The sequence below is a fragment of the Mandrillus leucophaeus genome, unplaced genomic scaffold, assembly GCF_000951045.1.
Source record: "Mandrillus leucophaeus isolate KB7577 unplaced genomic scaffold, Mleu.le_1.0 Scaffold584, whole genome shotgun sequence".
Lineage (NCBI taxonomy): Eukaryota > Metazoa > Chordata > Mammalia > Primates > Cercopithecidae > Mandrillus > Mandrillus leucophaeus.
The window spans coordinates 1,078,272-1,090,575 of NW_012106297.1; the positions used below are offsets into that span (position 1 = coordinate 1,078,272).

Below are 12,304 nucleotides of genomic sequence, written 5' to 3' on the forward strand. Positions count from 1 at the left end.
ATGGCAACCCAGTGGAGGAAAAACAGCACTTAGATTTGGTGAAGAGTGAACAAATTCTTCAAGGTAAAATAGTATTAGCAAAAACTCTTTCATAGTTTTGTCATGCAAACGTTAATACTGAGTCAACATAGAGTGATTTCTGTGTCCAGGAGACGCTGGAGAAATAACAGGAGCTTCCAAATGGAGTTGGGCAGATTCCCAGGGCCCTGCTTTACTCACTTGGAGTCGAAACTGGGAATTGAGAGGATGGACCCTCATTTTGTCTCTGTCATTCATAGCTCTCCAGAATGTTTGAATTGTTATCCTTTCTTTCTGAGTCTTATTTTCTTCATCTGTAAAATGAAGGGTTGGATTAAATTTTTTCTAACCTCCTTTCTAATTTGTAAAATTCTGTGATCTAGAAAGAATACTTCTCTTCTTTTAAAAATATTTTATTTTTATTTTTATTTATTTATTTTTTGAGACAGAGTCTCACTCTATTGCCCAGGCTGGAGTGCAGGGGCATGATCTTGCTTCACTGCAAACTCTGCCTCCTGAGTTCAAGCCATTCCCGTGTCTCAGCCTCCCGAGTAGCTGAGATTACAGGCAAGGGCCATCAGGCCTGGCTAATTTTTGTATTTTAGTAGAGACAGGGTTTCACCCTGTTGGCTAGACTGTTCTCGAACTCCTAACCTCAAGTGATCTTCCCGTCTCAGCCTCCCAAAATGCTGGGATTACAGGTGTGAGCCACCACACTCAGCCTGTTTTATTTTTTACGTTAGGTTCAGGAGGTACATGTACAGGTTTGTTATATGGGTGTGTTGCATGATACTGAGGTTTGGGATTCTAATGATCCTATCATCCAAGTAGTGAACATGGTATCCAATACATAGTGTTTCAACTCTTGCTCCTTTCCTTCTCTCCCCACTTTCGGAGTCTCCAGTGTCTGTTTTTCCCATCATTACGTTCCTGTGTACCCAATGTTTAGCTTGCACTTAAAGTACAATACCTTATTTTCATTTGGCTTTCTTCACCCAAAAGCTTTCCGTTATTCTCATTTTACATATATGGAAGCTAAGTGATAATAATGCAAGAATAAAAATCTATCATTTATATAGTATTATATAATTTTAAAATACTAACTTGTCAATAGATTGTGTTATTAATGTGAGAAGAATGTAAGCCTCTATTGTGCTCCTAAAATGTTGCTAAATAGTGAAAAAAACTGCACAAAAGTACAATTTTCAAGGAACTAAGAATCTGTTTGGAAAGTATACTTTCATGTGTAAACTGACAGGTAATAATAAACAGTATCATGAGGTATCTATTCATTGACTTACTTGAGAAGTTATTTATTAAACAACTGTTATGTTTCAGGCAGTATTCTAGGTGATAGTATCCTGGGAATTCTCCAGGGAGCTTGCATTCTAATAGGGAAAGTAAACAGGCAATGATGAGCAAAAGAATGATCAACACGCCATCAGCTAATGAGAAATACTGTGAAGAAAATAAAAGTATGCAGTAGAAAACAGTTGGTGGGCAACTGAAGTTTGTATAGTTAGAGAAGACCCCTCTAAAGCATTATTATTCTTTAAATTTTATTATAAAAATGTTCAACGTATAAAAAGTTGAAAGATTTATACGGTGAACATCATATAACTGCCACCTAGATTCTATAATTACCATTTTACCAAAAAATTACTCTTCTGATGCATTTAAAAGGAGGTAGCAGACAACAGTATACTTTACCCCTACAAACTTCAGCGTATCATTAAATAGAGTTTAATATTTATGTATGATAAATGGACAGTGCAGGCAATGTGTACAGTGAGAGTCATAAGAATAAATTATTTATTCATTAATTAATTCATTTTACAAATAACTATTGAGCCTTCACTATGTGGTAGACACTCTTTAGGCACTGCCTATTTCAGCAGAGAACAAAATGAACAAGAATCCCTACCCTCACAAAACTTACATTCTACTTAGCAAGACAGATGAAAAGCAAGGTAAATATGTAAAAGATACTCCTGCCAGATGATGATAATGACAAGTGCTAACTAAACTAGGGACAGAGAATGGGGCAGTGTGTATATGTGTGTGTATTGTGAACTGTCACAAAGGCAGTTCCAAAAATTTGGTTAAGAAAGGCATCTCTGAGGGTATCTGAGGACAGAAGGCACTCCAAGTAGAAAGGCTCTGAAGCAGAGTTTGCCTAGCAAGGTAAGTAACAGCAAGTAGGAGAGTGTGGCTGGAGCACAAAGAAAGAGTGGGAGGGAGACTGGGAGGAGATCAGGTCAGAGAGGTGAAGGCAGGGCTGAGGGAGCAGGATCATTGCGGGTGACAGTAGACATCAATGGCTTAGGCATGTCCTTAAAGAAAGGGTGTGGTTGAGGGGGTTGGGTCTCTAAAGGGGCGGAAGGTAGTCCTGGTGAAGAGAATAGCCTAATTGAAGGCATTGGACTAGAAAGGACAGAGCATGTTTGGGAAACTGTGCCTAGACAAGTTTGATGGGAACAGATCATCCGTTCATGAAGGAAGAAGAGGTACATTGGGATGAGACCATAGCAGAGTAGAAATGTGAGATGTAGGAGTTTTGATGTTATCTTACTTACAGTAGTGAGTTACGGAAGGTTCGTGACCAGGTAATGAGGAACTGAGAGGGAACTTCTGACTTTTTCCTCAGAAGCATTAGCAAGCAAAACGTTAGTAGGTAGAGATACCAAGAATGTTGATATGGAAAACAAAAAGGTGGGTGCAGCTTACCACAGACTGCTTCTGTAGAAAGTGACTAGAATGGGGAGTGTAGAGTGATTTGAGGAAAGTCACGCTTGGCACAGCTTTAATGTGTCAAGTAGAGTTGAATGCAATGATTGCTTAGAAGCAGTGAGGATCCGCTGAAGGTGGAAAGCTGAATTACGCTCTTCCTTAGACTGTGATTTTATCACTCAACTTTTATAACTGTTTTTTGGGGGAGAAAGACAATTTTAGGGCTGCCATTGATAAAATCTGGGTTAAATTGTATTTGTTGGAGTCAAAAGTTTAGAACATCAGAATTGTTGTTTGAGAGATGCTGGCACAACCTGCTGCTTTTGACCCAGACTCAGAGTCAGATGGCCACTTCCCAAGATGGAATCATGATTCTGCTACTTATTAACCATGTGATGGTGGACATGTTATTTTTTCTGACTTTGCCATGCATCCTCATCTGTAAAACAGGGTTACATATAGTACCTACCTTTTAGGTTGTGGTTACAGTTAGATAGGTTAATGCATACAACATATTAAAATACTTCCTGGCCCATTAAGCACTAAATAAATATTAAATATTCTCACTCTAATTATAATTGACCAGATTTAACTAAATATGTATCGTGTGCTTTATGAAGCTGATTTAACTGGATATCAAACATACTTATTTGTTTGAACTTACGGACCAAAATGAACTTGTTATTTAAATACTAATGGTAGAGCTTATCGATGCAGTGATCATTTGTTTCAAGATAGTTCAGAATGCACCAGTCACTCATGACTGAATGTGTCAAATGTAGTTTTGGGTTACAGTGGCCCATTTTAAAGTGGAAAGGTCTAGAATATTCAGAATTTAGAGTGTTTCGAGAAACAAAGTAGCCCACTTCAAAAGAATCATGAAAATGCTTAGGCTTGGAAGCAGATAAGATTATGCTTCTTTATTTCTCTGGATGAAATTAGTTTGTTTTGTCCAACACTTTGAAAAAAGTTGTCTCTAAGTTGATCTTGTATTTTAGTTTGCCATCTGTATTTAGAAGTTAGTGTTAAAAATAGCCATTCCTCGTGGCTCCTGTGGCATCTCTCTGATTTTGGCTGATTGCTTTCTTTGATTGTTGCTTACTCACGAGTGCAACTTGAAAATGAATAAGATAGTTCCACAGAAGAGTTAGTGACAAAGTTGAAAAAAAGAAGGGAGTTTTTATGGTGAATTCAGAATGTTGTTAGTCTCAGGATGATGTCATTGGAAAACCATGTATTGATGTTTGAAAACAAAGACTGCAATTTAAATAAGTTGTTGAGACAAAGTGGAGTTTGGAGAGAAGCAAGAGAACGATATAATTTTGTAAGAAAGTTGAGAGACCTTTGGCTGAGATGTTAAAACTCTCAGATATTGATGCAGGACAGAGTTCAAATGTGGCTCAAGTAATTCCTGGCTTTAACAGAGAATGCATTTTTATTTTGGGTTACTAACAATTGAAACAAGTGAGACTTTTATGACTTTTATGGCAATTTATAACTTTTAAATTTTAGGGTGTTTCAGAATGCTCTTGCATTCTTGGGATTCCTCTGTTGGATGGTAAGTTCTGTCATGGAGTAAAACATGACTAGGTTATTTACCATTGTGTATCCAGCCGGGCACACATGAGGCACTTGAACCATTTTTGGATGAATGAATACATGAATGCACTTCCAGGAGGTGCTATAAACCTGACAAGTGCTCAGACAGGAGTAGTGAAAGTAATGAAGTTTAAAAGAGAAAAGTTAGACAGTCTGAGAAAAAAGAGGTAGTAGAGTGGTTTGGTAGTAGTGGTTTAGGATATCTGGCTTATTGTATGAAAGCTAATGGTTACCCAGATCTTCAGAATTTCCACTGATGTCCACCTAGTAAAAAGGACCTTAAATTAAGGAACATGAGATTATCATCAAATGTAAGGAGGAAACTATGAGAGTGTAGAACATGGCCACAGGGAAGACAATGGTTTTTAAAAGTCTTTCAGGTCTGTTAAGAACAATTATTTTAGGGGGGAGGTAGACACTCCTGAATTATCCTGAATTCTTGGGTAATGAATTAGATGATTCCTGGTAGGAAAAGCTAATTTATTTTACTAAAAATATTATGTATACCTATATATTGCTTAGCAGTGGGGATACATGCTGAGAAATGCATCCTTAGGTGACTTCATTATTGTGTGAACATCATAAAGTGTGCTTACATAAACCTAGATGGTACAGCCTGCTATACACCTAGGTTATGTGGTACAACCTATTGCGCCTAAGCTGCAAGTCATGTTACTGCACTGAATATGATAGGCATTTGCAACACAATGGTAAGCATTTGCATATATAAACAAACATATCTAAGCATACAAAAGATACAATAAAAATATGGCATTATAATCTCATGGGGACCACTGTTGCAAATGTGTTTCATCACTGAAACATCACTATGTAGTACATGACTATATATTGAAAAATAATTCTCAATTCATACAAAACTGTATCCAGGCCATCACCCATCATTCTATGCGACGAATGCTCCTTCTAACAACCCCACAATATCACCCCTTACCACAAAAACTTTCTTCAGTTTAATCTCTCCCATTCTAGGTTCCCACGCCACCCTTCCCACACCGCCCCTAATCCCACCCCAAGCAGCCCTGAGAAACATTGCCCTTTATCTCTCCATACCACCCCCAAAAATGTTTGCTGCCCCAACACTTCACCACTATTTTGTTTTGTTTTTCTTATTAATATAAGAAGACAGGAATGTCAGGCCTCTGAGCCCAAGCCTACACATATACATCCAGATGACCTGAGGCAACTGAAGAACCACAAAATAAGTGAAAATGGCCGGTTCCTGCCTTAACTGCTGATATTATCTTGTGACATTCCTTCTCCTGGACAATAAGTCTCTGGAGCTCCCCACCAAGCACCTTATGACCCCCGCCCCTGCCCACAAGAGAACAATCCCCTTTAACTGTAATTTTCCACTACCTACCCAAATCCTGTAAAACTGCCCCACCCCTATCTCCCCTTGCTGACTCCTTTTTCGGACTCAGTCCACCTACACCCAGGTGATTAAAAAACTTTATAGCTAAAAAAAAAAAAGAAGAAAAAAAAGAAAAAAATTATTTTACTAGTGTCTCATTCAACTTTTAAACATGCAGAATTTATTAGATGTGGGTTTGCATGTATTGATGGGGTTGTAATTTCTGCTTTGCACTTCGATTGCCTCCTTGGCAGATCCACATCTTGTTCCTTCTTTACACAATTGAGATACAATGTACAGAAACATGATTCTAAGTAAAAATGACCCTTTAAAAATGACTTTATTTATTATCCTGCACAGGTCAAGTAAATATGGATAAAGCAGAAAATATGTAATTCTCTTGAAAGATGTGCATAATGATTGAATCAATATGATGATTAATTGCTGTTTGTTTCTACCTAGAAAAAAAAATGAGTAAATTAGGGATCAGAGTTCAAAATAATGTTTTATTGAAAGTAAGTGTTGTAAATATTGGAGCACATAAGGGAAGTCATGGCATATTTGAAGAACTCTTTACTAATAGGATAGGTTCTCAAGTTTGAAATTATTTTGTTATGTGCATCTTTTTTGTAATAATCATTTTAAAGCAGGGGTCCCCAACCCCTGGTTCTGGTCTACGACAAGTTAGGACCTAGGCTGCACAGCAGGAGGTGAGAGTTGGGCAAAGGAGCAAAGCTTCATTAGTATTTACAGTCGCTCCCCATCACATTGCTGCTCTGCCTCGTGTCAGATCAGCGGTGGCATTACATTCTCACAGGAACGTGAACCCTATTGTGAACTACACGTGTGAAGGATCTAGGTTCATGCTCCTTATGAGAATCTAATGCCTAAGGATCTGTCACTGTCCCCCTTCACCCCCAGTGGAAGGCCTAGTTGCAGGAAAACAAGCTCAGGGCTCCCACTGTGTACATTATGGTGAGTTGTATAATTATTTCATTATATATTCCAGTGTAATAATAATATAAATAAAGTGCACAATAAATGTAATGCACTTGAATCACGAAACCATGCCCCCTCCCACCCCGCCACCCTGGTCCACGTTACAATTGTCTTCCACAAAACTGCTCCCTGGTGCCATAAAGGTTGGGGACTGCTGTTTTAAAGGACTTCCTTATTGTCAGGCACTATGCTTGTTGCTTTAAGCTTCATTATTTCAAAATGACTGTGGAAAGTTTTCAAGATAATTCATAGGTTAGATCCTTTAAAAATTATTTGAAGGCTGAAATGGCTTTTAGTTTTTATAGTTTGTCTCCTCCAGTTCTGCCCACCCTCCTGTAACTGAAAATCTCCAATTGTAAAAATCTAAAATTGCTTTCCACTGGGGAATTCAAAGATGACATTGCTGCTTTTCACAAGAATACATGTCGACACAGCCTACTCCTTCCTAAAAAAGGTGGAGTTCTAATTAGTTCTAGTTCCTAGCTAGGTATTAGGGTGTTGGGGCAAGCCTGGAAGAGGTGGTCATTCTTCTTTGTAATTGTCTTGATAATACAAGCAGCGTGGAAGCCTGTAATGCAGAGATGCTTTATGCAGTGTGTGGGAAGAAGTTGAGAGTAATTGTTTAATGCCTCACAGGAAGTACATGTTTTTATCTGAATGGCATGTTCTAGGTAAAAGGTGCAGAGAGATTGCAAACATCAAGCTTATCATACATAGCATGTCTGAACATCGTGCACCCAGTAAGAGTGTTTTAAATTTCCTCCTGGTTGTGGGTGACCCCCTTGGGCAGTGTGGAAGTGAGGATCCTAATCCGTGTGACAAGAACCTTAGCAGCACAGCCTGTAACATTCAAACTGTCAGAAAAATCCTGTGCTTTCTCTTCCTTTATCCTGCCTTTGTTTAAAGAGTCTTGTCAGTCCATCCAGGATCACGAATGTCTTAGCCAAGAAATGTAGATACAGAAAGTGCGTGCTAATGGAGAAGACAAATTTAACTATAAATGCAGCATGGTTGATTTTCCTCTTATTCATGGAGCTGTCAGAACAAACAGGCATTGGATATATTCAAGCATTATATATATATATATTTTCTTCTTCTTTTTTGAGACAGAATCTTCATTCTCGTTGCCTAGGCTGGAGTGCAGTGTCGTGATCTCGGTTCACTGCAACCTCTGCCTCCTGAGTTCAAGTGACTGTCCTACCTCAGCCTCCTGAGCAGCTGAGATTACAAGCATGCGCCACTGTGCCTGGCTAATTTTTGTATTTTTAATAGAGATGAGATTTCACCATGTTAGCCAGGCTGGTCTTGAACTCCTGACATCAGGTGATCCACCTGCCTTAGTCTCCCAAAGTGCTGGGATTACAGGTGTGAGCCACCACACCTGGCCAAACATTGGATATGTAATTTATAAATTGCTTGAAGACCTGCCTGCTGGGAAGCAGCATTGTCTTGAACACTTTCTGTCATGAGGTGGCACAACGAAAGAGGCCTTGAATCTTTCCATTTATTAGAAAACTCTACATAGAGTTGTAATATTGTTCATGTTATTTCCATCCACTCATGATGGCTTTACCTTCTGGAGATAAAAACATTAAATCTAGTATCATTTCAAGGGGCAATTTTTACGTATTTCTTGAAAAAAAATACAGACCATGCTTTACCCATATCTTGTTTTCTTCTAAATTGCATTCCCTGTTTGGTAGCCAATCACCCTTTGACGTTACTTTCATCTGGGCATGCATTATTCCATTTGTCCTAGGATTCTCAATTACTTTATTAACTTTAAAAATATGTATATGCTTCTTTGATTAATGAATATTCAGAGTATTCTATATATAGGAACTGCTGTCTGGTTCAGACCATCCCATGAGTTTGTCTCCAATAGTAATCAACTATTTCTTGATGAGAAAAGATTGCCTGATGCCCTCCTCCTCAGATACACACACACACACACACACACACACACACACACACACACACAGGCGAACAGTAATTTGACAAATATGTGTTATCTGTTGTATGCCAAATACTATACAATGAACCAGTAATAAGAACCTATATAAGACAGAGCTTACAGTTTAGTGAGAGAGGAAAATTTTTGTATAGATGATTTCAATACCTTTTTCTTACTCATAAAATTCAGCTCTGAGAATCAATCATCTGAATGAACTTATTTTAACCTTTTGGAAATCTCCTTCTAGTTTGTGTTTTTCCTTTCCTTGAAACTCACAAGGGTAAATCTAATAATCTATAGCATTTTATGTTGATTCTAAAAATTTCTTCTTCACATTTCAAGAGGTATATCCTAGTTTTGTTCTACTTGAACTTATTGAACAAGTTAGCTCTATGTTCTTACAGTAACCCGATACAATAAGAATAATAACACGTTTACAACTGTGTAACAACTTTCAAAGCATTTTCTCATTTGGTTTTCATAACAATCTACAGCTGCATTTTTCATAGCTAATTCCAGGGATAATATTGAGAAGGTCTTTCTGTACAACAGATTTACAGTCTCTGGAAAAACAACTCTTAATATCTTAAGTGGATATTAGTCATTTTCTTTTCCTTTAGACAAAAATTGTCTCTCTGGCAGGATGCCATCCTTCAATATGTTTGATAGCCTCAAATAGTGTTGAAATAAATAAAAACCGGAGGCTTCAGATCTCATTAGTAGATATTTCCTGAGTCAACCACAGTTGGCTGGACCCTAGGTCTACTGCCCACCATGCGTGGGTGTTGTATTTCCAGGTTACTACAGCCTGCACTTGTCTCAAATACACATGTGTGAACTTTCACCCAGGCTGATTCTAACCTCTGGGCTGTTACAGCTTCTGATTTTGTGGCTTGAGGCAGCTCCTAAATAATAGACACAACATCTCAGTAGTTTTTATATCTCAGGCACTTTTTATGTTTTGTAAATAGTAATTGTGGTGAGCTACTTTATTTTACTGAGGGAGGAAAACAACCCAGGCAGAGATAATTCTTGTGTTTGCTAAAATGACTTACTAAGTAGACTTATTAAAAAAATACCAAAAAGTTGGTTTACTGAATTGCGTCTGTAGTTTAGGGTCTTCATGGAGCTGTGTTACTTTTATTTTTAGGGTTTTGTTTTTTTAGATTAAAAATAATCTGGCACTCAAAAATTATTTTGAGTTTGTTTCCATTATATAAAACACACATCTACTTTATGACCTAATCTGATTAATATGTCTTTTTTTAGGTCACTGAAATGATTCTAGAAATGTCTCTTGAAGTTTGGTAAGTGCATTTATTTAGCTAGATGAGAAATACTGTGAGTGATGCACTAATTTTTTTTTAATTGTTAAAGAATTTTATATATATATAATTCTGCAGCTTTGAATATGTAGAAGAGCGTTATGTTTACTTTGCTTTTTTTAGTTATCTGTTAATATCTACAAAATCTTTACAAACATATTCTTATAGTCATTATTCTTATATTTTCATATACTTTGCTTATTTTTCCAATAGTTTCATGGTCATATAATAATGTCAGAATAAGTGCTTTTCAAAAGAGTGCTCCCTCTAGTCGTACATCTATCCCCATAGAAATGAATGCAGTTATTTAAGCGCATCTTCTATTGTTGATTGAGGTAGATATTCAAAAACATAGAAGTGAACATAAACAGGAAACTGTAATAATTTTTATAGATGAAAAACTGAAAATTGAGACTGATTTTGTTCATAGTGACCCAGCCAGACTACTACTAATAACGTTCCATGAAGCATACTGCTCTTTCAAAATGGCCTCCAAAAATGAACGTTAGGAAATCATGTACTGATTTTCAAATGGCGAATTTTAGGGGAGGCAAGTCTGCCTTGATCTAACTGACCTCTGATGTAATAATGAGTTCCCTTAACCTCTCTGCATCTCCTTGAACTTCCCTGTTGAACTTGATTTGACCAAAGTTACTAGTACATATTGTACACAAATACCACGAAAACTAATTTAAAATTTTCACATCTGGTGATTTGGCAAATGTATGATAATGCACACATTGGGTTTAGGCATTTATTTATTATATTCTGATCCCTGGAACATGTGGATTTGACTTAGTAAATGATTGGCATAAATTTCCATAACCTATTAATATATGTCAGCAAATATCAAAGGATAGTCCAAGTTATTGTTTGCATTATTTTGTGTTAAGTTCATTCTTGCTTAAAAGTGGTATATTTTGGCATGAGATTAGAAACACTTGTTATTTGACTGACTATGGAAGTAATGCTTTTGTTTAATGGGGAATAGTCTTCACTGAGGTAATTAGGGTCATATTTTTATAATATTAAAAATTTCTTTTTTATATATATTATTTTATGTCAGCTCTAGAATAAAAACTGTTTTCAAAGAAAAATTCAATTTATTCAAAGAAAATTTTTTCATGTCATGTCTTCTATTAAAACTAACATAAAATCAGGAAAGAATTAATTAGAAAGTTAAAAAAATACATAAAAAGAGAAGTAAATTAGCCATAATTCTATTACTGAATTTATAAAATTACTCAGAAGTTTTTGAATTTTCCTCCAGATTTTAAAAACTGATATCCTTAAAACATCTAGGTCATTATACTGTTCAAATTTTTTTAAAAATCATGATTCATTTTTAACAATTATATATAACAGCACAGTATATTAGAGAGAACATGGCTTCCAGAACAATAAGACCTAGATTTAAATCTACCACTTGCTAATTATGTTAATGATTGATAGATTTCTAATCACTTTTTTACTCACTGGTAAAATAAGAAAAGAATACTTTCTAAGCATATCTACTGTGAAAAAAAAGTGTTCATTGGAAAAAAAATTTCCACTGATAACACTTATAACAAAACTAAAATCCTGCAAAATGACTATCTTAAGAACATAAATATATATTACAAAATTATCAACAAATATATTAGTATGATAAGGATTAAATTTAAGTAGTGATTACCTTTAAGGAGCAGAAAATGAAATAAAGTTGAGGAGGTTTCATAGAGGCAACGGCACAGGTAAGATTTTAATTTCTTATAGTGTTCAGAAGATACCTAACCTAATACGTCATTATAAAGAATAGTAATAGAAAAAGAGTGTAGCCCAAGACTAGACTTAAAAAATGTTAACTCACTGTCTTACTATTTTCCCCCTTGTTACATAATTTCCAAAATCAAATTTAATAATTATGTAACCCAGTACTTTTATATACAGTCCAGCAACCATTTCTTTAAATTATCTTTAAAAATTTTTCATTACTTCCCTTAAAATAGCTCTCCAGAAATAGAATTATTAGGTCAAAAGGAATCTATATTCTATTTATTTTTGAATATGCCATATTGCTAATATGCCTAATTTGAATACTGCTTAATTGCTTTTTAACAAATTTATATTCCCAAAATTGATGCATGAGAATATTAGTGTTATTTTACCGTTGTAGCACTAGAAAATAAGTATTTAAAATATTTTCATATCAGTCATTTTAATAATAGTATCATTAATAAATTCACTAGTGAAATTAATTTTTTGTTATTAATTATACTTTCTCGTTTGGGAGGTACCTATATTTATCCTTGGGGAAGTAGTAATTAA

The 12,304-nt window shown here is 35.9% G+C and overlaps 1 protein-coding gene across 2 annotated transcripts in view; it reads left to right on the forward strand.

Annotated features, from left to right (window-relative positions):
* Positions 1–12,304, forward strand: part of PLA2G4A (phospholipase A2, group IVA (cytosolic, calcium-dependent)) — a 154,503-nt gene that overhangs the window by 73,662 nt on the left and 68,537 nt on the right. Inside the window, exon 6 of one of the 2 annotated variants that reach the window (XM_011999161.1) lies at positions 9,942–9,979. The exons of the other annotated variant lie outside the window; for it this stretch is intronic. Coding sequence (XP_011854551.1) covers positions 9,942–9,979 — 38 coding nt within the window. The remainder of the gene's footprint in view (positions 1–9,941; positions 9,980–12,304) is intronic. 2 annotated transcript variants of the gene reach the window in all.